General features: G+C 53.6%; 2 protein-coding genes and 2 non-coding genes across 9 annotated transcripts in view; all 4 read right to left on the bottom strand.

The window, feature by feature from the left end:
- The window catches only part of PLXDC1 (plexin domain containing 1), a 64,435-nt gene extending 51,185 nt beyond the window's left edge, over positions 1 to 13,250 (bottom strand). The window contains exons 1-2 of one of the 2 annotated variants that reach the window (XM_058702610.1): positions 13,025 to 13,250; positions 4,170 to 4,348 (exon numbers count right to left, since the gene is read on the bottom strand). In XM_058702610.1, coding sequence (XP_058558593.1) covers positions 4,170 to 4,348; positions 13,025 to 13,100 — 255 coding nt within the window. In that variant the 5' untranslated portion in view covers positions 13,101 to 13,250. The remainder of the gene's footprint in view (positions 1 to 4,169; positions 4,349 to 13,024) is intronic. The other variant, XM_058702608.1, reaches the window with a different exon arrangement.
- A 1,926-nt stretch (positions 13,251 to 15,176) lies between these two features.
- TRNAC-GCA (transfer RNA cysteine (anticodon GCA)) lies at positions 15,177 to 15,248 on the bottom strand. The gene has a single exon. It is a non-coding gene; the product is annotated as a tRNA-Cys (tRNA).
- A 676-nt stretch (positions 15,249 to 15,924) lies between these two features.
- Positions 15,925 to 15,996, bottom strand: TRNAC-GCA (transfer RNA cysteine (anticodon GCA)). The gene has a single exon. It is a non-coding gene; the product is annotated as a tRNA-Cys (tRNA).
- A 670-nt stretch (positions 15,997 to 16,666) lies between these two features.
- Positions 16,667 to 23,944, bottom strand: ARL5C (ADP ribosylation factor like GTPase 5C). 5 transcript variants are annotated; one of them, XM_058703778.1, is made up of 7 exons: positions 23,321 to 23,936; positions 22,107 to 22,272; positions 21,434 to 21,494; positions 20,125 to 20,272; positions 19,365 to 19,448; positions 18,757 to 18,908; positions 16,667 to 17,507 (listed from the first exon to the last, which is right to left on the bottom strand). In XM_058703778.1, exons 2-7 carry the CDS (start codon positions 22,150 to 22,152, stop codon positions 17,459 to 17,461), a joined length of 540 nt encoding a protein of 179 aa, XP_058559761.1. In that variant the 5' UTR covers positions 22,153 to 22,272; positions 23,321 to 23,936; the 3' UTR covers positions 16,667 to 17,458. The 5 variants fall into 5 exon arrangements, with proteins under 5 accessions (XP_058559761.1, XP_058559759.1, XP_058559758.1 ...); XM_058703776.1 differs by having other exon boundaries at positions 16,667 to 18,908; positions 23,321 to 23,944; XM_058703775.1 differs by lacking the exon at positions 23,321 to 23,936 and adding an exon at positions 20,701 to 21,007 and having other exon boundaries at positions 16,667 to 18,908; positions 22,107 to 22,123.
- Positions 23,945 to 26,632: the final 2,688 nt, after the last annotated feature.

The following is a 26,632-nucleotide window of genomic DNA, read 5'->3' as shown; positions in this document are numbered from 1 at the left end:
GGCCAAGAGCAAGTATCAGTCCTTTCACTAATGGCCCAACAAAGCTGGGGCAGGGGGGAGTGGGGAAGGGTGTCCAGGACCCCTTACACCTCTCCTGCCTTGGCCTTCCACCCCATCACCCCACCATGGCTCCTTGGTTCTAGAGGATGGAGAAGACAAGGCACAATGGGAAGTGAGTTGGGGCTTCGTTCTCTGAGGTTCTACCAGGTTCCACCTCAAAGATTAGGTGAGGCGGTGAGGCCCTGACCTCAGGTATAATGCTTAAGTTGGCACTAACAACTAACAATTTCCTCCTCTTAAGAGAGAGGAAATTTTAGGTATACATATTTTTAAGTTTATTTATTTATTTTGAGAGAGAGAGAGAGAGAGAGCACATGCAGGTATGTGAGCAGGGTAGGCTGCAGAGAGAGAGGGAGAGACAGCATCCCAAGCAGGCTCTGTGCCATCAGTGCAGAGCCTGATGCAGGGCTTGATCCCACAAACCATGAGATCACGACCTGAGCCGAAATCAAGAGTCGGATGATTAACCGACGGAGCCACCCAGGGGCCCCAGTGTAGAGGATATTTTAAAGCAGTATTTTAAAACAGAAATGAGTTCCAAAAAATCCACGATCGGGGCAACTGCATGGCTCAGTCGGTTGAGCGTCCGACTTCAGCTCAGGCCATAATCTCGCGGTTCGTGAGTTTGAGCCCCATGTTCGGCTCTGTGCTGACAACTCAGTGCCTGAAGCCTGCTTCTGATTCTGTCTCCGTCTCTCTCACTCTGCCCCTCCCCTCACTACACACTGTCTCTCTGTCTCTCAAATATAAACATTAAAAAAAAATTTTTTTAATCCATGGTGAAGAAAATATCAAAATTATAAATAAAGACAGGATCAGTAATAGTGCCAAGATTTACGGGAGCCTGAAGTAAAAGGAAAACTAAGTCACAGAAACAATAATGCAGAAGGAGGGAGAGTTTAGAGCATTTATGACTCTGCTCCCTTCCTACCAGGCTGCAAGTTGGCTCTGGTCCCTCTTTAGTCCCCACTGCCACAGCTCTTGGAAGCAGACCCTCTTGCAGAGACAGTCACAGCTCTTGCTGGTTTGGGTAACCACCCTCCCTGCCAGCACAAGTGTAGATGTCTTAACGGCTCCTGCTGCTGTTTCTAAGACACTTTATCATCCCCTGCTGTTTTCTTCACCCTGCCCACTCCTGGGTAGACTGTCCCTGCATTCAACTCCCCCACTAGAAAGCAAGACAGAAAAACAAAGTCAAAAGACAAGAGGGAAGGAAGGAAGGGAGGGAGGGAGGAAGGGAGAGAGGGAGGGAGGGAGGGAGGGAGGAAGGAAGGAAGGAAGGAAGGAAGGAAGGAAGGAAGGAAGGAAGAAGGAGGAAAGGAAGGGGGAAGGAAGGAAGGAAGGAGGAAAGGAAAGGGGGAAGGAAGGAAGGAAGGAAGGAAGGAAGGAAGGAAGGAAGGAAGAAGGAAGGGAAAGAAAGGAGGAAGGAGGGAAGGAAGGGGGAAGGAAGGAAGGAAAGGAAAGGAGGAGGGAAGGAAGGAAGGAAGGAGGAAGGAAAGGAGGAAGGAGGGAAGGAAAGGGGAAGGAAAGAAAGAAGGGAGGAAGGAAGGAAGGAAGGAAGGAAGGAAGGAAGGAAGGAAGGAAAGGGAGGAAGGAAGGAAGGAAGGAAGGAAGGAAGGAAGGAAGGAGGAAGGGAAAGAAAGGAGGAAGGAAGGAAGGAAGGAAGGAAGGAAGGAAGGAGGAAGGGAAAGAAAGGAGGAAGGAGGGAAGGAAGGGGGAAGGAAGGAAGGAGGAAAGGAAAGGGGGAAGGAAGGAAGAAGGAAGGAAAGGAGGAAGGAGGAAGGAGGGAAGGAAAGGGGAAGGAAAGAAGGAAGGAAGGAAAGAAAGAAGGGAGGGAGGGAGGAAGGAAGGAAGGAAGGGAGGAAGGAAGGAAGGAAGGACAGAGCAGGAAAAAAAAATATTTAAAATTTTAAATTATCCTAAGACAGAAAAGATCTTACATCCATGACACAAGAACAGAATGCCTTTTTTTTCCTAAGGAAAGAAATAATTGGAAAATAATAAAGAGCTCTTAGAAATTAAAAATGATCATAGAAAAAAGAATCAGTAACATTCAGAAAATAAAGTTGAGAAAAGCCTCCCAGAAAATGGACCAAAACCAACAAGCAAACCCTGCAAATAAACAACAGAAAAGAGAAGTTCAGTGATCAATCCCTGAGATGAACGTTGAATCAAGGAGACCTACAGAAAGAAGGTACTAGGCAGAGAGAAGATTGTCAAAGAAATAAAACAGGAGGACTTGCCAGAACTGGTGGGTGTAAGTCCCAGAGTCAGAGCACATCACTGCACTTTCAGAATGTGGGGGTTACACCCCAAGAGCTTCCAGAGCGGGGAGGGAGCACATATAAACAAAGGACAAGAGTAAGAAGGACATCAAACCTCTCAACAGTGACACTGGAAGCCAGAAGATGCCTGCAAACCTCTGAAGGAAAATTATTTTTAATCTAGAATTCTATATTCAGCCAGACCATCAATCAAGTGTAAGGATAGAATAAAGGCATTTTGGGGGCGCCCGGGTGGCTCAGCCGGTTAAATGTCTGACTTCAGCTCAGGTCGTGATCTCACGGTTCGTGGGTTCCAGCCCCGTGTCAAGCTCTGTGCTGACAGCTCAAGAGCCCGGAGCCTGCTTCGGATTCTGTGTCTCCCTCTGTCTCTGCCCCGCCCCCAATTGTGCTCTGTCTCTCTCAAAAATAAACATTTAAATAACTAAAAATAAAAGAAAAATATTTTTTTTTTAAAGGCATTTTCAGATATGTGAGTTTTCTAAAGAATGTTCCCTCCTGTGTAACCTTTCTCAGGAAGCTAAACAAACAAGGGGGGCAAGCAGGAAAGATTGAGAGAATAGGGCACCCAACACAAGAGACAGATAAGGGGGTTCCAACCTTGGAGGAGAGGGAGATCCCACAATGACCGTGGGGTGGGCAGGTGGGCAAGCAGCCAGCCCAGGTTGGAGCAGGACAACAGGAGAGAGGTTTCTGGGGGGTGGGGGGTGGGGGTGGGAGGAAAGGACAGGTTGTACCACACCAAAAACTCTATTTGAAGCCAGTAGATATATAAGAATATATAGCTATGGTAAGTACAGAAAAGTAAACAAACAGGGGGTTGGGGCAAGGATCCAGGAAAAACAAAAACTGTACAAGAAAGTCAACAATAATATTACCCTGCTTGGATTATTGGTGAACAATATTTACACGATTATCATGATATAAAGCAGAGCACACGGATTTAACAAAAACACTGACAGTAGAATGACAGTCGAGGGAGTGCATAAAAGGCAAATTTTCATCTACACAACAGGTAGTCAACAGTAGTCAACAGACAATGTCTAAGGGAATTAATCAAGAGGCAGCAGCGTGAGCAAATTACTTAGAAATACGGTGGTAACCCACCGTATATTGTACATAATATACAAAAACCGTCAGATGCAGGTGCAAACACACGCACACGTGACGACAGATTCACCCCCAGACACAGAGGCCCCCGTGGGCCTCCCAGAAAGCCCACCGGAGACCAGGGCCACACGCTGCGAGGACAGCACCTCCTCTGGGACTTGACTCTCCTAGCCCGGATGCACCAGCCCCGGAACTGCCCCAGGCAGACGTTCGTTGGTTCGTTCGTTGGTTAGTTCTAGTTCTCTTGCTAATTGTCTTCTCTACTCAGTGCCCTGCCCTGAGGCTAAGCAGCCTGAGCCTCTTTGGCCGTTAACCCTTTGGGGCTACAGGGTCTGTAAATGGTGCAGGAATGAGAAGGGAGAGGGGCCTGAGCGGGCAGCTAGATGTGACCAATAATGCCACCTTCATTCAGCGTTTAGCGGAGGCCTCGGGCCACGCAAGAACCCACGGCCAGGAAGCCTGTGCACATGCTGTGCATTCTTGAGCAAGTCACCTCACCTCCCTGGGTGCACGAGGAGGTGGGCGATCTATGAAGCTCTGAGATGCGAAGATTTAATGTCCCAGGCTGGGCCCTGCTCTCATCCCCTCCCCTGGGATCCCTCTCTCCATGCCAATCCCAAAGGATATGTGATTTGCAGGGCTGACAAGTTTACTCAGGGCACCTGGGGAGTCCCTCACCGCCACTTCCCTCCCCTTCCACGTTCCTCCAGCACTCACCACCACCCTGGTCCCGTTATCTGGCAGTGTGTCAATGGCCAGGGTGCCCCCACCCGGGTCTTGGCTCAGCTGGGTCCTGTCCGACTCTGATGCCTGCCCGGGGCTCTCTCGGGCTCTCCGACTCCATCCCTGCGTGATCCGCTTGGCAGCCTGCCCAGAGCCTCCGCCTGCATCCTGACCTGGGAGAAGGAGACATTAAGCTGAGTCCCGGCAGTCCAGAGTGAAGGTCCAAGCAGGGGAGCAGCCCATTTACTCTGCAGAGGCCCCAGCACCACGCTATCACTGACTGTGGGGACAGCTGCCAGGGCAGGAGACACCCATTGTGCACTGAGCGCCATGTGTCACCTCCGTGCCACACACTCTGCACACAGCACACCGTTAGTCCTCACCCAGCCCTCCGCAGGAGATAGGATGCTCTCCATTTTGCAGACAGGAATCAAGGGCTCACAGAAGTTAAAGAGAGTCGCCTGTTGGGTTAGGGAGGGAGATAAGTTCCAAATGTCCAAAGGGGTAATTATTCTCAACCTCTGCTGCACACAGAATCATTGGAGGAGCTTTAACAATTCCTACTGTCTGGTTCCCACCCCAGAGATCCTGATATAATTGTTCTGTGGTGTGGCCTGGGCGTTAGGATTCTTAAATAATCCCCAGGGGAGCTTTTGGGAAGCCCTGAACCTAACTCTGTAAACAAGGGTGAGCACCTTTGCTCTGGAACATTCCAAACCAGTTCCTGATTTCTCTGCCAGAAATGGCGCATAAGCTCATCTTCCAGGAGACTCCAGGGACTAGAAGTCAGAGAGTAGAGTTCTTTGAGTTCAGGGCTTCTCAACATTAGCACCATTGACATTCTGGACTGGAGAATTCTTGGCTGTGGAGGCTGTCCTGAGCATTGTAACATGTTCAGCAGCATCCCCAGCCTCTGCCCACTAGATTCCAGTAGCACCTCCTCCCAGACTGTGACAATCAAAGATGTCTCCATAGCGCAGACCGCTGTGTAGTCCTGTGACTACCTGCAAACACCTTGGGCAAGTCCCTTTCTCCATAAAACATGGAGCTTAGCCTCCATCAAAGATGGCAAATAGGTTTCATCTCAAAAGGCATCTCCAATCAATTAGTGACAGCCAGGAGTACTCTAATCGAGACAAACCCTGAAGCCCCATCAGTGTTTAGCAGGAAAGATTGTCACGATCGATTAACGATGTTTGCCAGGGCCCCGGATGGGGAAGTGGCCGCACTGGCCATTCAGCAGCCATTCCTAGACTCGGTGTTCTCTGTCCCGCCTAGGTCATTACCTTTATTCTGAATGGCACAGAAACCATGCTTTTCCTTTTTAGAAAGATTTGTGCCCCTAAAGATGTGTCTTATATTGTCACTGCAATTGTCACACCTAGCCTGGACATGTGTATGGGACACAGATCACCAGAGAGGTGGGTCTGATATTTCCTGTGATATTCATCGACTTCAGGCTGACCCTGTGTCCGATGCCCTTGTCCGTCACTCGCTAGAGCTTCTGGATGTAACCCTCTTTCCTAGAGCACCCACTGTGCGTAACTACGTGTCTGTCCCTCTGGCAGACGAGCTCCCCCAGGACTCTCCCCACCTCCTGCAAATGTGCATTCTCAGTGTCTGGCAAACAGTAGGTGCCCAATCACTGTACCATTGAGGACGCGATAGTGGAGGTAACTCTTGGGAGCCTGCAAGGACAGAGGTTGAGACAAGGCTTGGCCAGCACCAGGCCTGGGGCTGGGGCCAGGACTCTGCTGTGGGGCCCTGGTTTGTCATTAGACATTTCATCCAATTAAGTCATTCTTGGCTGCTGGTGCTTGCTGGACCCTTGCCGGCCCTCTCTCACTTCTCTGCCCCTAATCGCAACCAGATGCTCTGGAGGAGGTGGGGAGTGGGGCGGCCCCCAGGCCCCTTCCCCAGGTTGCCCACTGGCTGAGACGGGCCTAAGCCCAGGGCTGGGAAGGCAGCCTGCCATTGGCTCAGACCCCAAGCCAAGGCTGTCTTGCCCCTCTCGGGTGGGGCCCACAGCTGCTTCTGGAGATAGAATGGTTTGTGCTGGGCTGCTCTGCCCAGCTCCCCGGGTCCTCCTGCAAGCAGCCCTCGGGCCTGGGCTGGAGCCAGAACAGGAAAGGAACGTGTGCAGAGCACGTAGAAGAGCTTAGCCGGCCTGGAAAGGGATGCTAGAGGTCTGCACGCATCACAATCCTGCAACTGAGACAGGAGGGTGCCTGCAACGTGGGGGCCCAAAGCCTGAGAAGAGGGCTGGGAAGGGGGGCCCAGCCAAGATGAGGGGTCAGGGAAGGGACGCCCGCGCCCAGAAGCTGTTTGACCTTGGACCCATCTGCTTACCTCTCTGAGCCTCAATTCCCTCATCACTAAAACGGGGGTGACAATCATGTCTACAGGGCAGGCTGCCATGAGCATCAAGTGAGAAACAAATGAGAAGGCTTTAGAATTAGAGGGTTCAGGGCCAAGGTCAGAGGCAAAGAGTCCACTAAGTCGGGCAGGGAAGGGGATGGAGAGGGAGACTGCCCAGGAACCTGCCCTACCCTGGCCCGGCCCTGAGTCTGACCCTCTCAGCCCCCACGACATCTGTCTCCCTGCCACTCTTCCCCCTCCCAATTGGCGAGGACAGGACATCACCCCCTCAGCTTGTGGAAGGAGCCAATGCAGCTGGTCGCTCACGTGTATCTGTGTGTAGGGACCCACGTGCCTGTGTACACGCAGACTTGCCTGAAGGTCCGGGCCGTCCCCCCTGCATGCTCACACATGTGTTGCACACTCTTCCAACCCTCAGCCACTCTCTGCTCTACCTTCTGTCCCGCATCGGACAGCTTCACCTTCCCAGCACCCACGTCACGTGAGTGCACCTGCCCGTGAGTGACGGCGAGAAGCTCCCGGAGATCACGCTGTTCTTTATTCATCCATGCATTCACCCATGGCCCCAAGCAGCATGCTGTCACAGCGGCAATAGGAAGAATAAAAATGACAGCTAACTTTTCAAAAATGCTCACTCTTTGCTACCACTCTTCCAAATGCTTTAAAACACATTAACTCATTTAATCCTCCCAATAACCCCTTGAGATCGGTGCTAGTTTTAGATCTATTTTACGAATTGGGAACTGAGACACAGAGATGTTAAGGAATTTCCCCAGGTCACACAATGAGTCCATGGCGAGATTGGCACACAGGGCAGGTTGACCTTAGGGTCTGCTCAGGCCACAGAAAGTGTAACAAGAAGCGCCCAGCAACCCCAGGCTATTTCCTAAGGTGCAGGGGCAGCTCAGGGAAGGACAGGCGTGTGGGCTGGGCTTACTGGGGACCACTGGGCCTGAATTTTGGAGCTGCCCTGGGAGACTGTGTCCCCTGGCATGCAGGAGGGCGGCCCAGCAGCAGTAGAACCCCAGGTCTCTCCACGTGCCACTGCCCTGCTCTGGCACAAGAAACCACGGGCTGACTTCAGGAGGCCACGTCATGCCACCCCAGTGCCTGGCCAAGCCACCCTTGTCCCACCCGTCACCCAAGCTCGCCATTCCAGCCCCACGGCCACAGCCTCCGCCCTTAATGCCCTCCAACTAGTCTCTCAAACTCTCTCCAGGGCATTCTTTCTAGAGGACACACGTGATTCCATTTCTCCCATGCGTCCAGCTCTCCACAGCCCTCCAGCTGAAGGCCCTTCCTGACCGGATCCCTCCTCTCTCCTCCGGCCTCCTGCCTCCCTAAAGCCCTCACCAGGATCCAGCCCTGCTCTCTCTGGCCACAGGGCCTCACACACGTGGCTTTCCCAGCCGGAACCACTCTGCTCCATAAATGAACCCTTCTTCTGATGACCTTTTGATCATCTTTCAAGTCCCATAAGATGTCATCTCTCCCCAAAGCATCCCCTGACATCTCTCCTCCTCACCCCAAATGCTACATGCATCATCCTGGCCCTGATCCCAACATGTTGTGACTGCCTATGCATCTGCAGGCTCTAGGTACCTGATACAGAGCAAAGGCTTAGAAAGTACATATAGATGAAGGAAGGAAGGAAGGAAGGAAGGAAGGAAGGAAGGAAGGAAGGAAAGAAGGAAGGAAAAAGAAAGAAAGAAAGAAAGAAAGAAAGAAAGAAAGAAAGAAAGAAAGAAAGAAAGAAAGAAAGAAAAAGAAAGGAAGGAAGGAGGGAGGGAGGAAAGAAGGAAGGAAGGAAGGAAGGAAGGAAGGAAGGAAGGAAGGAAGGAAGGAAGGAAAGAAAGAAAGAAAGAAAGAAAGAAAGAAAGAAAAAGAAAGGAAGGAAGGAGGGAGGGAGGGAGGGAGGGAGGAAGGAAGGAAGGAAAGAAAGAAAGAAAGAAAGGAGGAAAGAAAGAAAGAAAGAAAAGGAAAGAAAAGAAAGGAAGGAAGAAGGAAGGAAGGAGGGAGGGAGGGAGGAAAGAAGGAAGGAAGGAAGGAAAGAAAGAAAGAAAGAAAGGAGGGAGGGAGGAAAGAAAGAAAGAAAAAGAAAGGAAGGAAGGAGGGAGGGAGGGAGGAAAGAAGGAAGGAAGGAAGGAAAGAAAGAAAGAAAGAAAGGAGGAAAGAAAGAAAGAAAGAAAGAAAGAAAAGAAAGGAAGGAAGAAGGAAGGAAGGAGGAAGGGAGGGAGGAAAGAAGGAAGGAAGGAAAGAAAGGAGGGAGGAAAGGAAGAAAGAAAGAAAGAAAGAAAGAAAGAAAGAAAGAAAGAAAGAAAGAAAAAGAAAGAAAGAAGAAGGAAGGAAGGAGGGAGGAGGAGAAAGAAGGAAGGAAAGAAAGAAAGAAAGAAAGAAAGAAAGAAAGAAAGAAAGAAAGAAAGAAAGAAAGAAAGGAGGAAAGAAAGAAAGAAAGAAAGAAAGAAAGAAAGAAAGAAAGAAAGAAAAAGAAAGGAAGGAAGGAGGGAGGGAGGAAAGAAGGAAGGAAGGAAGGAAGGAAAGAAAAAGAAAGGAAGAAAGAAAGAAAGAAAGAAAGAAAGAAAGAAAGAAAGAAAGAAAGAAAGAAAGAAAAGAAAGGAAGGAAGGAGGGAGGGAGGGAGGAAAGAAGGAAGGAAGGAAAGAAAGAAAGAAAGGAAGGAAGGAGGGAGGGAGGGAGGAAAGAGAGGGAGGGAAGGAAGGGGAGGGGGATCTTTAAACGCCTTGGTTACTTGAGATCCGCAAGGCTGAGAAAACCCTTCCCCTGGTGCACAGGCCCACTGGAAACCCTCACTGCAATGCCACAGCAATAAAGGAGCACAGGTTTGGAATCACACAAACTTGAAGTTGAACCCTGAATCTACTACTTACTGACTGTGACGCTGAACAAATTACCTAATCCCTCTAAACCTCAGCTTCCTTATCTGTAAAAGGGGAATGCTAAAACCTACACTTGGAGTCTTTAACAAAATACTATACACAAAGCACCCAGCAAAGTTCCCCTGCCTTCTCTGGGTTTTACGTGAGAACCAACTTTCCAAGGAACTTGAGAGAGTCTCCAGACTCTGAGCTGAAATCTTGTGCCCTAGTTACAAAGCCCCCAGTTGCATCCTCTTGCTGGGAAACCCACTGAGGCTCCCACCGTGGACCTTCCCCTGGGGAGAGGGAAGGAGGCACAAGGGATTAGCAGGAAGGGACCACCAAGTAGTCAGAGAAGAACGGGAGAGCAGAGAAGTGTGAGTTTCTCTCGAAGGGAGAGTCTGGGGTCCGTGACCACCTCTGATTCACTCACTCATTCAATACACACTCATTGAGACCCTACTGTGTGCCAGGCACTGCACTGGGTGCTGGGGCAACAAGAGGGAACAGGCAGACACAGCCCCTGTGCCCATGAAAATTCCAGTTGGAAAAGACTCCTGCAAAATGAAGAATGTGGTGAACAAGAGAGCGTGCGGTGGGGACGGGTACTCTAAGACAGACGGAAGTGTTGGGCTTTATTTCTACCCTGGGCAGCGCCATCACGGTGGGCCTGTGTGCGGAGGAGGAGGTGGCCCTTGAGCTGAGACCTGGATGAAGAGAAGCCCGTGTTACTTGAGGACCAGAGGGGACACAGCCTGGATGTGTCGAGGGATGGACCTGGGGAGCGTGAGAGCAGGTGCTGGGATGGGGGGGGGGGGGGGGGAGGGAGGCTATCCACTCTAAGAAATTTGGACTTTAAGGCAATAAAATCCAAGCTCTTATTTATTAATGTTTTCCTGAGAAATGGAAATTTTTCCCAATTGGAAAACAAAACAGAAATCTGGACTTTAGTCTCAGTTTGTTTGGAAGTGTCTGGTGGCAAGAAGGAGGTTGGAAGCAGAAGCATGGTTATAAGGGAACCTAGACACAATCTGGCCCAAACCCCGTTTTATAAAAGAGGAACCCAAGGTGCAGAGAAAGGAGGAAGTGGCCAGGATCACCAGGGATTGGGGTTGGGCCTGATCTCCCGACTCCCAGACCAAAGACATGCCCTCCAGCTGCCTCTTCTCGCTATAGCTGTTTTAGGCAGCGCTGGTCCCACTGGGGCCGAACCCTGCTGCCCCTGCCAGTGCCTCCTAAGGCCATCTTCCTGTCTGTCCCCCTCTAGTGGTCTTCCCTCCCCTCCTGACTATATCTTTGGGTTACTCATCTTTCTCCTGCTTCCATTCTAATGATGGATGAAGTTTCAAGGCTCCACCAAACAAGCCAACCCATCAAGAGGGAGGGGAGACCGCAGCTCCCTCCTGAGGGCTCCCTGCCCACAGAGCTTGGAGCCTTGGGGCTGGATGATGCCCCTTCACATCCAGCTCCCCGCTGCCCTTTCACCAGGCCCCAGGGCTCCGCCACTGATCTGAGCCAGGCTGTCCCTCCTTAGAGGCCTCCCCTAGAATATCCACCCCTCCACCTCTTCCTCCAGCAGACAACGCCCCCTACCTCCACACAGACCTTTCCTCCAATCCAGCCGGGCCTGGTGAAAAAAACCGCTGGACCGAGTCAATAGCTGCCCCCTCTGGCTTCCTAGAGCTTCCTTAAGTCCAACCCATCTCTCCTGCTGCAGAGAAAGTCCATTTTTTCCGGGCTGAATCTCTGGCAAAGCTGAGAAGACAGGGTGTCCTCTACTTAGAGATTTGAATTAAGTCTCTGCCTGCCCCCCTCTTCCCGACCTCCCCAGGTATCTACGACCCCAATCCGACTCTGAGGCGGCAGCCCTCAGCCAGGCCCCAGTCTGGCCACCATCCCCCAGCACATGCTTGTTACCTCTCAATTCCCCTTCCCCAACCGTCTCCACAGTTCTCCCAACTCAGCCAGGGGTCCAGGGCCCACCCCCCTCATCAACCCAGTCACATCCTGGGTTCAAAAGATCCCACCAGGTTTGGGGCTGCAAAGGACTTCAAAAATTGACCTGTCCAACCTCTTCCTTTTTATATCTATTTTTTGAATTATCAATTACCCACACATGTCACAACAAATCTGAAAGGGCACAACAGTCATAAAAAAGAAAAAAAATCTCTCGGAATCCCACCACCAAGAGGTAAAGATTTTGCTCACAGCCTCCCTTTATAAGTGGAGAAACAGGCCCAGAGAAGGAAAGTAACTTGTTCAAGGTCACACAGCAAGTGCGATGTTGGGACAAGAAGCCAAGTCTCTGGCCCTTGCCTGTGTGGTCTCCCTGAAACCTGGTGGTTCTGAACCAACAGCCTCATCAGCTTCCACATCAGCTTCCACTGCTCTCTGCCCACATTTTCACCACCAGTACCCTTTCCCACCCTCCTTCTCAACAGGGACCCAAGCTTGTCTCAGCTACATACAAGGACCATTAAAGTCAAGAACGCTGTCACTGATGCTGTGCCTGATGTAGCACACCTCAGAGACAAAGCAGCCCCAACTACAGCATCTCCTGGACAACCTCGTGCCACTGCTCTGTCCCATTTAAAGGACACCTATGTCAGTGAGGCATAAAGCTCTGTCTTCCCAATTCTGTCAAGAGGCTAGACTGCAAATCACCCACCTCCCCAACCCCAGAGAAGGTCTGGGTGCCTGAGGAGAAAGGAGGGGCATGTAAAATTGCAAGCTGAAAAAATGGTTCTTTTATAATATGAGAGACTCAAGGTAGACCTCAGAAAGGACTTCCAGGTGGGAGAGATGATTGTGGAGAACAGTGTAGGGGAGAGGAGTGTGCAAATAGGAGCCCCCCACTATCCAGAGCCAGAGCAACTAATGGCCAGAGTCCACAAGGACAGTACAGCAAGAGTGACAGGGGGACCCTGGAGGCTGGGGAAGGGGGGAGCAGCAAGTTGCTTCTTCGTGGGCCCAGGACTGTTCTCCAGGCTCCAAGCAGGGAGACCAAGCCTACTAGCAAGCCAGGCTGCTACAGAGCTTCCTCTGGGAGAGATGCTGGGTCTCCACCATTCCCGATTGCTCCCACCCAGCCCCAAAATCCGACTCAGACCCAACCGGGGTCAGCTTGGGGGTGGGGGTGGGGGTGGGGGGGCGGTGGGGCAGGAAGAGAAAGAGGAGGCAAAGCTGAGGCAGGAGGCACCCCAGGCTCCCCATCTCATCAGATTCATCCTCCTTCAGCGTGACCAGGGGTCTCTACGACTCCCCCACTGTCCCCTTTGGGGCCAGAGTCACTGCCTTATGTAGCCCCCTCTACTGGGGTCCCTCCAGTGTCCTTCCAGGAGGAAAGAAGTGGGGGGTATCAGTGTCTGCCGCCTTTACTCTCACTCACGCATGTGTTTAAAGAAAGTGAGTGGGTCCCTGTCCACCTGCCACAGCCCACAGAGCTCTTGGCCCTCCGCGGACAGTGCCCCCCCCCCCCACCTCCAGCCCGACATCGCCAGCCGGTGGGTACTTGCTCGTGCCCACGCCTGCCTGACTGCCCCCTCCCGGGTCCCGGCCCACCCCCCCTCCCCCCCACCAACTCCGGCCAGTCCTACCTGCTCCGGGCGGGGGGCTCAGCGCCCGGGCAGCCTCCCTGAGCACCAGCACCAGGAACCAGAGCTCTGCCCTCATGGTGGGTGTCGGGACCCGCCCCCGGCCCGCTGCGGCCCGGGCCCCGGCGAGGGAGGGGCCGGGCTCGGGCGGCGCGGTCCCCGGGGCTGGCGGGCGGAGGAGTGGGCGGCGAGGCGGCGGCGGAGCGCGGGGCCCGGCGGGGCGGCGGGAGCGGGCGCGGGCGCGGGCGCGGGCGGGCGGCGAGCGAGCAGAGCGGCGGCCTCCCCGGAGCGCGGAAGGGGAGGGGGCGGGGCGGGGGGGCGCGGCGCCTCCCGAGCGCTCCCGGAGTCTTCCCGGGTCCTCCCAGCCCTCCCGGAGCGCTCCGACGGCGGTTGGGGGGGAGGGGGCGGGGGGGTGCTGGGGGCGGAGTAGGGGACGGGGCGGGGGACCCTGGGCTGGGAGAAGCCCCGGAGAGCAGCCGCGGCACCCCACCCCGCACCTTAGCTCCTGCCTCCCTTCCCCTCCTTCCCTCCCGTGGGAAAGCCGGGGAGACAAAACCCTGGTGGGGGGTGCACACTCCAGGAAGGGACAGGCCGCCTCTTTCCTCGGACGATGGACTCCTGCCATACCGACCCCCCAAGCTCTACCAGGCTTCCCGACTTTCTGGGCTGTTCCTCAGAGTTCTGTGGCTTTCTGATGCCCATCCCCACCCCAGGAATCTCCCCTTGCAGCAGAGAATCCCCAGCTTCTCTCACCAGTACAGGCCCGAATTCCACCCACCGACCCCGTGGCTCCTTTCTTTTTTTCCCGTCACTCCCCATTTCCAGCATCGTCTTGCCCACCAGCCCAGCAGACACGGGGGGGGGGGGGGGGGGGGAGGGATGAAGGGGGCCTGGCTCACACCTACTTTAAAATAGCCTGCACCTCCCCTCACCCCCCCCCTCCCCCCCCCGGCCAGAAGGTAGCCGAAGCCACCCTTCTCTTTGGGGACTCCAGGCCTGCTCAGGGTCCCAATCAATAATCAATCTTCAAAGCCAGCCCCACAGCAAGAAGACGTCTCACCCCACCTGCCACCACCTTATGACAGACTCTGGGGATAGATCACCATTTTTTTTTTTTTTTCCTTCCAGGACAGAATAAAAATACCCGCAATTTAGGAGATTTAATAGACGGCAGGGAATCAGGTCAGGACACGGAATTGTCTCTTCCCTCCCCTGACCTACTTTGTGCGATACCAAGGAGCTGGAGCACCGGGGAGGGGGGGGGGGTGGTTCGCGAGTGAGGGGTAAGGGGCTTCTGGCTTCTTCTGGGGCTGGGGCCTAGGGACTGGACAATCGCGGACAGGTAGGGTATGGACTCTGAGTGCCCTTGGGGGAATTCCCCAGGAAGAGGGATACGCGTGGGGACAGGAGAAGGAACGGCATGGGCTGGAAGAGGGGTGTTCCCTGACAGGCCAAAGGAAGGACCTGAGAAGGAAACAAGAACTAAAAGACTCCCTAATCCCTCAGAATCCCAGTTCCTCCCTCCTCTGGATTCGGGGTCCCAGAAACAACCTCCTCCAGCCCTGAACTCTTTAATCCTTTACAATGGGACAAGGCAAGGCCTGTCTATAAATTCTTCTCGTTGTCTAATTCAAATCCCAATTTTGCCCACTCTCAAGTGGGAATAGGCATCCGCCTCCAGCTGTGGCTTCTTGCTGCCCTCTAGTGGCCACATGGAGAGACGCGGTCTGTCTTACAAGGTTTCTTTTAAGGGCTCAGGCTGAAAACAGCAGCTTGGAAATAATTAGAAGCAAGGGACGTAAATTTTTTTAAATGTAAGCCTCAGGATCTTGAGTGTACATCAACATCACCTGGAAGGCTTATTAAAACACAAATTTCTGGGCGCCACTCCCAAGTTTCTAATTCAATAGTTCTCAGAAAAAGCGAGAATCTGCATTTCTAACACGCCTCCAGGTGGTGGTGCTGGTCCGGGGAGAACATTTTAAGAACCATAACTTGAGAATTCCCGCCTTTTGCAGGCTCTCGTCTTTCTTGCACCAATTGTCGTCTCCCCAAAAGAGAGGTGGCGAAGGAAATGTTAACATGAAATTGTGGACAGGGGGAACCTTTAAATAAAAAGGTGCACGGACACCGTGGTCCACGAAAACTGATCTTAAGGGGGCACCCGGATTTGAACCGGGGACCTCTTGATCTGCAGTCAAATGCTCTACCACTGAGCTATACCCCCTCTGCTGACGCCCTGGCGCGGTAGCGTTTTAGTGCTTCTGCTGCGCAGGCGCTTTGACGGATTTGCGAAAAGTGGAGTCCGACGTTTACAAAAATTGGGAATGATCTCAATCTCAAAAGATTACTCTCCTGAGCGCAGAACTTGTTTCCCAAAAATGCAGTTTGGGAATGTGGGAGGAGAAAGCCCTCGAGATCATTCGAGAGCCCTCGATTCGGAGACATTCTCTTGCGCCGGGTTCCCAGTTTCCTGCCCTGCTAGAGCTCCTTTATTGCTTCTTGGCGCCCCTCTTTCCGTCCCGCACGCTCAGGCGCGCTTTTCTGGGCCTTCCTTCCCCAGCCCAAGCCTGGCCCTTAGATACTCGGCCTCCCTCCCCAGGAAAAGCCGTCGGGTCACTGGCCAAGCGGACCTGGGAGTGGGACCGCCTCAGCCGTAGCACTACCGAAGTGGGCCGTCTGTATCGTCCACCCAGGGTTAGCCCGGAGCTCCTTGCCCTCGCACTGCATCCCTCTAGCCTACACACGCGACCTGAGTGCGTGGATCTGCGAGGCCGGGACTCCACCCTGGCCTTCCTGCAAAAGGAAGTAACAGGGCCCTCAGTTGCATCCCCTCTCCCTTGCTAGGGCACTTTGAGAGGTGGACTGCAGGACAAAGAAAACACGAAAAGGCTGGAGCACAGAGGGGGCACCCGGATTTGAACCGGGGACCTCTTGATCTGCAGTCAAATGCTCTACCACTGAGCTATACCCCCAGCACGCTGTTAGCCTCTTCTTAGAGTAGATTTCTGTAGTATAAGAAAATATCAAATTACGCTGTTACCTGAGAGCTGTGCCAAAACGATCTAATGGAAAGAGCAGAATCTGAATGGGGATGGCTAGGATTGCTGAGTTCTTCCTCCACAATCACGCCTCAGGAAAACCACAGGGTTAAGGAATCCTGGGACCTCTACAACTGTGTCCTGACTGTCCCCGAGATGTCCACTGCCTGACTTGGGAAGGAGAGAGACCCACAGGTTCCAGGACCATCCCAGGTCTTATGGGGTAACGGCACTGCTCCCTGTATACAGATGGACAGCCTGGGTTTCCATCCTGTCTTCAGCTTTACCGAGATAGGACTGCTGGGCTTTTCAAATCCCTAAGGGCCTCTACTTCCCTCCTCCATGAGTCAGCATCAAGCCCCTCCACCCCTAGCCCCAGGTACAGCCGAAAGTTCCCAGTCCTGGCAAGCCAAGTGTCAGTTACCTGGGCAGAGGGTGATAGAGCCCAGGACCAAAGAGCCAGCCAGTCCTCTGGGCAGATGGACCTTAAGGCACCACCCCCTCTATTTCCAAGGAAGATTTCCCCCTACCTGATAGCCCCGTACAAAACCCAAAAGCTAGTTTGAAGCACAGGTAGAAGGAGCAGGCAGAAATAAGAGGTGAGCAGTTTTCAATGGCATTTATTACACTTTTATAAAAATTCTAAAACAATGTGGAAAAAATTCATTACAAAAGATGGTCAAGATAGGCACTCTGTAGGAATCGGGGAAATTTGGGAGGAATGGGATTCACATTGGAAGGACCGGGAATGAAGGGCATAGGATGAGATGGCTGAACGCTCACAAGCTGTGGTCAGAGCCAGCATCTCAGAGGGAACAGAAAGGCCTGGGAGGAGTGGGACTCCCCGCCATGCAAGGGACTGTCCCTGTCTGGGGTGTCCCGCCCTCCTCCCTTACCACCAGTTTTTGGCTTTGCCCTCCTTCCCCTGAGCCCGCCCCTTCACCTCTCTGGAATCTCCTTTCCTCAAAGATGGCTGAGGGGCCAGAGAGCTGGGGTGGGAGCCAAGGGGCCGGGGGTGGGGTTCTAGGAAATAAAGAGCAATTCCAGGGGTCTCTTACTCCACCCCCCCCCCCATTTTTTCCTCAAAGAGGCTGCAGGCCAAGGGGACTGGGCTCCACGTCCTAATCCCTCAACATGTCCAACAGCTTGCCTGGTGCCTCCAAGGACACCTGCTTCCACGGAGGAAAGGGCAGCTTTTCTGCTGTCCTATCTACAGCAATTCAGGGCATGCAGTCAAACTCACAGGGTTGGGTGGACTGTGGCAATCTCACCTCACTGTCCATAGCCGACCCAGCTCCCATCCGAGAATCGTAGAAAAGGAATAGTCACTTGGGTTTTCCACCCACGTAGTCCAGGCAAAACCCCCAAAGTATTTGGATGGCCTCAGCCTGGGACATCAGTTGGCAGTGGTCTGAGACTGCATCCACTGGAGCCCCGCGGGCAGCCTGCAGGGAAGGTGGAACAGGGCAAAGATCAGCATATCTTGCAAGGATGATGGCCTCCAAGCCCCCGGCCCCTACCCAGAGCTGACGGAGGGGACAACCAATGTCGCATCCAATCTCTCAATCGACAAGTATAAATGGACTGAGTACATCAGGTACTGTGCTAGGGGTTGGGGTTACTGGTGAAAAAAAACAGACATGCCCTCTGCGGTCTACTGTCTGGCAGAGGGGATGGATGTGGGTTGCGGGAGGAGAGTGGCAAGGACACTATCAGAAACGTGTGGTTCCTTGGGCCCACCTGCCTAAAGTCTCCAGGCACCTGGGTCCCCAGCCTGCTGTGATCCCACTTGAGAGAGAAAAGAGAACTTTCCAAGCCTGACTCAAGGCCCTTTCTATGTGACCGTGACCTGGTTCCTTCACATCCTTCAGGTATTTATACTCAGCAGCTACTTTCTGGTGGCCCCTCCCTGGTACCTTATCCAAAATGGCAACATTTGCCCACGTACTTCCAATCTCCTTTGCCTACTTGATCTTTCCCAAGCATTTATCACTTTCTAACTTACTATATATGTTTCTTATTTTTATTGTTTAGTGTCTGCCCCCCCACCCCCAATGGAAAGTAACCTCCATGAGGGCAGGGGATTTTGTGGTTTGTTCGCCGCTGTTTCTCTGGTGCCTAGAAAAGTGCCTGGCACAAATTCAGGGCTCGATAAATGTTGAATGATTGATGTCATGTGCTCTCAACAGGAACTTACAGAGGGAGTAGGTATACTCACCCTCCTCTTTACAGATAAGAAAACTCAAGGTCAGAAAGAGTCAGCAACTTCTGCCTGGAAGGCTTGCCCCCAGGTCTTCCCATGGCTGTGGCCGTCTTCTCCCCATTTGGATTGCAGCCCAAAGGTCATGTCCTAGTAGAGGGCGTCCCTGACCACCAGAGCTGAGTCAGACCCAACCCTGCCCCGTCTATCACTGTTAATCTAATTTCACTTTATTCAAAGCACCTCTGTGTACCTAAAATGTTTGTGCTGAGGTGGCCTGTCGCCTGTCTTTCAGAATGAGCCTGAGCGCAGGCACTCTATCCTGCTCACTGCTTACCCACAGCATCTCAGCTGTGGGTGGGTGCTTGACTGACTCGGCCCAGGAGCTAAGTGTGAGCCAGATCCTGACAGGAGAGAAACAGGAGAAGGTTCTGATGGTCAGCTGTTCATTGGTTGGGCCGAACCCTGGAGGTGCAGGTGGGGCAGCCACTAACCCTTCCCCAGTGAGGGCACAGCATCCCTGTATGTGCCACGGGTGGTCTTTGATGGCACTAAGAGTGAGGAATTGAGAGATTTCCACGGTGGTCATGGAGTTCTTCATATCCTGCTTGTTGGCAAAGATCAGGACGGAAGCATCTCGCAGAGCCTGTGGACAGAAGAGCCCAGCCCCAGTCAGCCTGCAGGAGAGGCCCATGCCCAGGTGGGACAGGGATAGGGCAACCACATCAAGTGAAAACAACCACATCCATGGACACCAACAGCTCACGGAATGCCTCCCAACCAGCTCATATGATCTTTACAACGGTCCCATGAGGCAGTAATTTGGTGATCCCTCCCATTTCATACTTGGGCAAACTGAGGATACGAGAAGTGAGGCGACCTGTTGGGGGTCCCACAGTGAATGAGAACCGGAGTCAGGACCCGAACCAGCAACTCTGGCTTCTGTGACCAGTCGTGCTGAGGGCATTATTGCTCTTCAGACTGCCGGGGTGGAGGCTCTCAGAGACTGGGGGATCAGGAATGAAGCTCAGAGAGGCTAAGTGAGTCGGCTGAAGTCACACAGCGAGGACACTGGGCTCTCTCCCAACCTCAGGGGCCTTACCTCATGGGCCAGCATCCTGTACAGCTCCTCCCGAGTGGTCAGCAGCCGATCCCGGTCCGTGCTGTCAATCACAAGGATGATGAACTGGCCAGCAGAGGGGAACTGTGAGCGGTGGGCTTTTCCTCTGATGAGCGTGTCTCCTGCCCACTGTGCTCCCGGACCAGCCTCTGCACCACCCGGATGTAAGCCCCACAGAGAACTGGTCTGGTCTCAAGCTCTCACTGCCTCGTTGCATTTTAATTCCCTTTTCCACCTAGGCAGTGGGGGAGGGGGGGCACACAGCACAACCTCTGATTGCGTGCCAGAGGCTGGGCCAAGCCCTGGCCATTCACGACTCTGGTCAGGTCCCCCGTGCCGTTGGGACCATTGTGATCCCCATTTACAGATGAGGAGACGCGTTCCGCAGGAGGACAGATCTTGCTCTATGACACACAGCTGGTGAGTGGGAGAAAGTAAGGCCGCTGGAGACCAAGGGCCTACCCCATGCAGTGCATCAAAGCGCAAGCAGACAGATCTGCCAAGGAGCATCCAAAAATCTTAACTGAACGCTGTGCTGCATTAAGTATTTGAAACATATGCATTAGCTATTGTTTTATTATTTAAATTTCACAACAATTGAGGGAAGTCATTGCAATCTCCACCTCACCAAGCGGGGACTGGGGTGGGGGGGGGGGGAAGCAAGGCTCAGAGAAGGCTCAGTGACGGGCTCACATCACACAGCTGCCTTGAAGGCCCCTTCCGGCCCCGACACTCTCCTCACCTCAGTGTTGGAGTAGTACGTGTTCCAGGTAGAGCGCAGAGCCTCCTGTCCCCCTATGTCCCACATGAGGAAGTGTGTCTTTTGCAGAACAATCTCCTCCACGTTGCTACCGATGGTGGGAGATGTATGGACCACCTCATTCATCAGGCTGGGGAGGGAAGAGAGGTCACCAAGAGCGTGGCCCGTTCTGTTCCCACCCCTCTGCTCACAAGTCAGGCTGAATCAAACTCAGAACGGCTCAGCCCCGGGTTGACCAAGTCTCTGGGCCCAGGGGAGTGCAGGCAGGAGTAAGACCAAGTCTTGCCCTGGTGCAGACCCAAGAGATGGGAGTCTAATTAGAGCAGTGTCCCCAAACTTTAATGTGCAGCTGAATCACCTGGGAGTCTTGTTAAAATGCAGGTTCTGATCCAATGAGCCTAGGCAGGGGCCCAGTGTTTTGCGTTTCTAACAAGCTTCCAGTTGATGCCAATGCGGCTGGTCTGTGGATCACCCTTTGAGTAGCAAGGGATTTTGGGAAAAGGAGACCGATACAAGCGAAGGCCATCAGAGAGGAGCTTTAACATAGAAAACACTCACCGTTTTATATGTAGGGAGTGCCTCTGGAAGATCCGGGCATTAGGGCGGGGAAACTTAGTTTTCACTGTATGCGTGTGTAGTGTTTGATTTTCTCTTTTCTTCTGGTTTAAAATAACCATTTACATACACTACTTTTTCAGGGGAAAATCTTCCTAAGTAAATACTCTGGAGGCTCCAAAGGAGAGAGATGCCATCCAGAGACTGCATATTGGGAAAAGCACCGATGGATAATTAGTCAGCACTTGTGTCCATCTCGGCTGGATCGGGAGCCACAAAGCTCAGCCAGACTCCAAACTGCACCCTCTCCCTTTTGGGTGTGAAGAAGGGGACAAAGTTAGGAGGCAAAGGTGAGGTGCGGGAGTTAGAAAGGAGAGACCGGCCGCTAGGGGGAGCGAAGAGCAGGGAGGCGGGAAGAGAAGTCCGTTTCTGACAGCCTCAGGGCTGCACAACCCAGTCTGGTCGGTTCGGGGCCGGGGGCGGGGGGGGGGGGGGAGGTGTATGGCGGGGAACACTAGGGCTGCCCATACGGGCAGGATTCGAATCCCAGGCGAGGGGCCACAGGTCTGAAGGCTCACTGTACCAGGAAGGTCACACCAGCGTCCCCCCTCACCACTCCTCCTGGCTACTGGAAAAAATCGGAGACCCAGGGAAGGGCTCCGGTGATTGGTCCAAATGTCTGTCAGTCTGGTGGGAAGACCCAACCCCCACCTCTTTCCATCAGAGGGTCACTTACAACTGGTAGAGAATGGTGGTCTTTCCCGCATTGTCCAGTCCCACGATGATGACCTTGTGCTCTGGAGTCATCCAGGGGGAAGGACAGGGTCAGGGCCAAACTCAGTAACCAAGGGACCGTGTGCCCTATCGGGCTTCCCCAGAAGAAGACGAGTGTTTCCAGCGGGATGGGAGACCTCTGCCCACTGTACCACTTCTGCTCCCCTACACCCCTCCCCCACACAAAACCAACTGGACAGGTTTGCTTCCCACCCAGCCCCGGACACCCGCGCCACTCCCAGACAGTAGAGACGAGAGCTGAGCGCCACCTCCGTCACTCCATATTTCCAGAAAAGTGGTTGTCCGAAAGGTCAGGGGCGCCCTGGGCTTGCCAAGAGAAGGGGTCTGGGGAAAGAGCCGAGCGCGAAATCGCCATCGCAGGAAAAGCGGCGGCGGCTTTTAGCCAGGAGGAAGGAGGCTTGTCCAACCCTGCGCCCCGGGGTGCACCGTAGCGCGCGACCCTCGAAGAGCAGGCGGGGAGGGGGCAGGGGAGACCGCGGAGTCTGCAAGAAGTGCCCACGCAGGGCTCTCGGAGCCCGAGGTCCCCCAGCGCACCTGCCCCCACCCCAGATCTGGGGAGCCCCAGGCGGGAGCCGGATCAAAGCCGTCGCTTGAAGGCACTGTGCGCCCTTTACCCTGGGTCGCGAAGATGCTCATCAGCTTGGCGATCAGTAGTCCCATAGCGCGTCCCCGGCCGGAGAGGGGCAAGACTCAGCGACCTTCGGGCACCCGGGTCCTTCGGGCACCCGGGTCTACCCAGGGTGCTTGCAGCCCCGCCCCCCGGGGGGGGTCAAGTTTTGCCTGTGAGGTCACGGAAGTCCCACGAGTCACCTGCGGAGCCTGGGAATCCCCTGGGACGCTGCCCCCGCCCCCCGCCCCGCGGGTGCTATGGATGTCACGGTGACAATGAACAAGCTACTTGTCTAGAGCCCTGCAGGTGCAAGGAAAATGGGGTCCAGACTCCACATCCTCCCCTTTGCCCTGAGAAAACTCCAGAGGTTCTCTGGGCGAACTGCTCCCTCACTGCATATCAAGGATGCTCACCGCAGTGACCCACAACCAGGCCCCAGATCTCCCTTCTCCAAGTGCCATGTCTGGGTCACTAGACTGAAGCAAAACCCTACTTTCTGCACCTGCCAGCTTTGGGAGCAGAGGGCTCACTGATCCTCTCTGAGCTGGGAGAATATTCCAGCTCTCAACGGATCTCTAGTGGTTTCACTAGTGTGGGGCTTGTAGGCCCCCTCAAAGTTAGTTCCCTTAGGGAAGGGCAGGGTCTCCCAAATCCCTTGGTGAGAGGCAACTTCTAGAAATAAATCAGTACTGCTTCTATGATTCATTAGCAAACCGACTGCTCAGGCACAGCCCCCAGATCGTGGGCTGGGGGGGGGGGGGGTGGACATCTGAAGATAGGGATGGAACATAAAGAGAGATCTCACAGCCAGAGGCCGTATAGAGGGGCGCCCGATACTAAGAGCCAGGAGAAGAGAACCTGGGCCAAGAGAGAGCCGGGCTGGAGAAGGAAGAGGAAGGAGGAGATTTTTGTTATGAATTTCCTTCTTTGCTTAAACTGGGAAAAACCAGAAAACAAAAAGAGAAGTGGAGAAGGCAAACCAACCTCAGGCTGAGGGGGCAGTTAGTTGAGGCCGTTATCACGCAGGAGAATCAGCTCCTCCTGCCCCACGGCCACTGCCCTCCTAGAGCCATTAGTGCTCCCCTTCGCTAAGGGAACAACCTCTAACTTGTCTCCCTGCCTCTGCCTCCCCCTGACTCAGCACAGCCCTATTCACCTTTGTAAAGCACAGCTCAGATGATTGCCTATCGCCCACTGGCTTCAGATCAGTCTCCTCACCTGACGTTCAAGAGCCTCTGTGAGCAGCCCTCACCTGCCTTTGCAAGTGATCTCTTATGTCCTGCATCCGCTGGTCCTTGCCCACATAGGCCGAGCCCCTTCCAACTCGGCTTTTGCTTCTGTGTTCCCTCCACCTGAATGCTTTCACTTTCCCAGGAAGGTGGATGGACTCCTAAAACTTACTAGCTGCCTTCCATAAAAGCCACCTACTTCCCAAGCCCTGGCCTGGTGCTCCAGACAAATGGGGCTTCTCTTTAGCCTGAGATTGTAGACTGGCCTGTTTGTGCCAATCAGCTGTGAGACCTAGAGGGTGGGGTTCATGTCTTGTTCGCCTGTGTTCTGCTCCCCACTCCGGGCCTGGTCCCCTGCCTGGCACACATAAGAAATGTGCGGCTATTGAAGTACAGTAAGTTATGCCATAGCTTGAGAGATGGTGTTTCGAACATTTAAAAAGAGGTGTGAGCACAAGTTGAAGAGGAATGAGGAAGGCTGGGAAGTTCATGGAGAGAAGAGGGAAAACAATTGGCTAAATAAGGAATTTTCATCCCACCCGCCTTGGTGCCTGGAGTTAGAAGGAAGGAGAATTGACTACCAGAGCCCGTTTCAGCCCCAGGAAAGGAACGCGGAGTGTGATGGCAGGCGCAGGGTGGGTAGCGGGGTGGGGGTGGGGGTGGGGACACAGAAAGGTGCTGGGGGAAGCAGCAATACTTTAAGCCCTTTTACCATCTGTTTCCGGGGGGTGGGGGGGAGGAACCTCAGTGCATCCTGCTCCCCCCCCCCCCATTACCACCACCAAATTGCAGAATTGAAAGTGACATTCTGCTAGCTGGAACACATTCAGTAAACAGACAAGGGCTGCTTCTGCTGTGAAACCTAGGGCCTCGGTCTTAGGGGGCATTCATTCATTTATTTGACAAATGTGAGTCAGGAGTTAGGAAACATGCCAAGTAGACAAAACAGACCCGGTCTGGCTCTTTTGGAGCTTACGGTCTAGTGGGAGAGAGAAATATACACACCAAGAAAACAAAAACAAAACCAAACCCTGAGAGACGGTAGGTAGGATGGCCTGACTTAGAAGGGAGTCACAGGTCACTTTTCTGAGGATGTGATTTTGGAGCTAAGACAAGATTTTCCTCTAGGGTACCAGCTGGAACACCCCTTGCTCCTGGGCCATGGAGGTCCCAGCTCAGCTCCCTTGACTTTCTGGAAGGTGGAAACCTTCAGCCACACCCAGGACTCACTGTGGACAGAAGCTACTGGTCAAGGAATGAGATGAGGGGTCCCAGATAAGAGGGGTCCCAGCACCTCAGTTCTCCACTCCCTGAGGTGACCGTGGTGGTAGCATCAGCCTCTCTAGACCTCATCCCAGCCGACTTCACGGTTGTTGAAATCTTCACATATTGACAACCGCCAACGTGCTGAGTGTACATCAGTTGAGGGCTTGTGGTTACCAAAAGACAAGAATCTCTCTTTCTTCATCTCTCACTATCTCCACGCCACCTCGAAATGCCCCCGCCTGCAAGTTCCGGGCAAATGCAATTTCAGGCAGCAGACGCACGAAGAGAAGACAAACATATTCAGACACCTGCTTCCTCCTCCCCTTGCAGAAGCTGGAGCGGGGGGATTAGCACTAGATTTAGGGCTCACAGGCACCACAGAACTTGAACTCCAAAGATCTGAATTCAAGTCCTTGCTGCATACCTGTGCAGCTATGGACAAGCTGCGAGCTTTATCTGTAAACTAAAGTTAATCATCTCCGCCCTTGATTAAAAATATCAGCCTCCACCCCAGATAGAGCTCTCTGCCGTTCCCCGATTCTCCAGACCAAGCACCCATCTGTCTCCTGCTCTTCTCTTGGACGTCCTCCCTCCATAAACCCACCTTGTCCAAAGCTAGACATCATTTCTGTCTCTAACCTGGTTCTTCCACCTGCTTCCTCTATGTCTGGAAAGACCATCACCCAGAGTCACCCCGTGATGCCTCCCTCCTGCCTCCCTCCCTCTCTCTCTGGCCACCTCCAAGAGCCAGATTGGAGAGCTCTTGATTCTCCCTGCTAGATGGAGGCAGGCACTGCCTCCTTTCCCATTCCACTGTTGGGGCCCATTGCAACCCCGCCCCCTCCTCCCCCCCCCCCCCCCCCCGTCTCTTACCTGGAGTATTGCAGCCGTTTCCAGGGCAGGCCCTCCAATTTATGCTCCAAACTGCAACCAAGGCAACTTGGCCATTGCTACTTACAATCCTTCACTTTCTGCACACTAGCTTCAGGACAAAGTCCAAACTCCTTAACATGACTCAAGGCCCCCATGACCTGGTCCTGCTGACCCCTCTCTGACCATCACCTTGAAAGCACACTTTGCCTGTGAAGTGCCAAGAAGATGCCACGCATGCCACCCGCTTCCTCTGCCTTGAACACTTCCCCCCAGGCTAACTCCTAACCAGCCTTCTAGATTCCACTCGAGCCTCACCTCCTCTGAGAAGCCTCTCCTGTCCTCCCCAGGTTAAGGGCATTACCCTTCTTCCAGGTTCCCATAGAACCCAGTGCTTCTCACAGCAGAGAGCTCATCATGATGTCCTGAATTGTCTGCAGCTCCCTTTCAGACTTGGGCCTGGTACTTGGTAGGTGCTCAATAAATGTTCAGAAAGGAGTAAAGGATTGATTCCATTGAAAGGCAGTGGGGTGAGAGCTAGGCTGGGAGGCAGAGACTGGAATCCAGTCCCAGCGGTCTTTGCCATCAACTCCCAGGGACCTTGGGCCAGCCACTTGGGTCTGTCAACCTCTCATCTGAAAGGCCTAGATGTCTGTTGTCCTACACACACACACACACACACACACACACACACACACTTCGGGCAGAAGCATTCAGATGAGGGACCCAAGAGCTCTAGTTCCCCAGGTCCACCATCCCAGAAACAAGAACCAAGAGAATGGAGAAATGCCATGGCGAGTGCCATGTGAGGGAGACACAGGTGAGAGCAGTCACAACGGTCAGAGGTCCACATCCTGCCAGCTGGTAATGTCACCTGCTGACTTTGTCACTCTTGATGTTCTCAGGCTGGGGCTGGGGGAGTCCCCGTTCTCTCTCCCCCGCCCCCCAAGTAGACCTCTTCCCCTCTCCCAAAGCTGGCTAGCGGGGCATCAGTGGATGAGGGAGCTGGTAGGAACTCAGCCGCTCTCTCTCAGGTGTTGGGAAGCAGTAGAGGCCACAGGAGCAGAAGAACGAGCACATGCCCTTAAGACATCGTGCCAGTGGGTCTGGATCTTACCCACTGAATAGTGCCCGCGACACCCCATTTCTCCACCTCAGGTTTCCA

The sequence above is a fragment of the Neofelis nebulosa genome, chromosome 16 (assembly GCF_028018385.1).
Source record: "Neofelis nebulosa isolate mNeoNeb1 chromosome 16, mNeoNeb1.pri, whole genome shotgun sequence".
NCBI classification, from domain to species: Eukaryota; Metazoa; Chordata; class Mammalia; order Carnivora; family Felidae; genus Neofelis; species Neofelis nebulosa.
This window is presented reverse-complemented; position numbering and strand designations above follow the sequence as displayed.

Excerpts from the sequence above, each read along its gene's own strand:
- ARL5C (XM_058703775.1), bottom strand. The coding sequence starts at position 20,819 with ATGGTTATTTTAAACCAGAAGAAAAGAGAAAATCAAACACTACACACG. Across the intron at positions 19,449-20,124 it reads CGTACTACTCCAACACTGAG|TTCATCATCCTTGTGATTGA; the intron begins GTGAGGAGAGTG and ends TCTGCTGGCCAG. Across the intron at positions 18,909-19,364 it reads ACAGGATGCTGGCCCATGAG|GCTCTGCGAGATGCTTCCGT; the intron begins GTAAGGCCCCTG and ends TTCTGTCCACAG.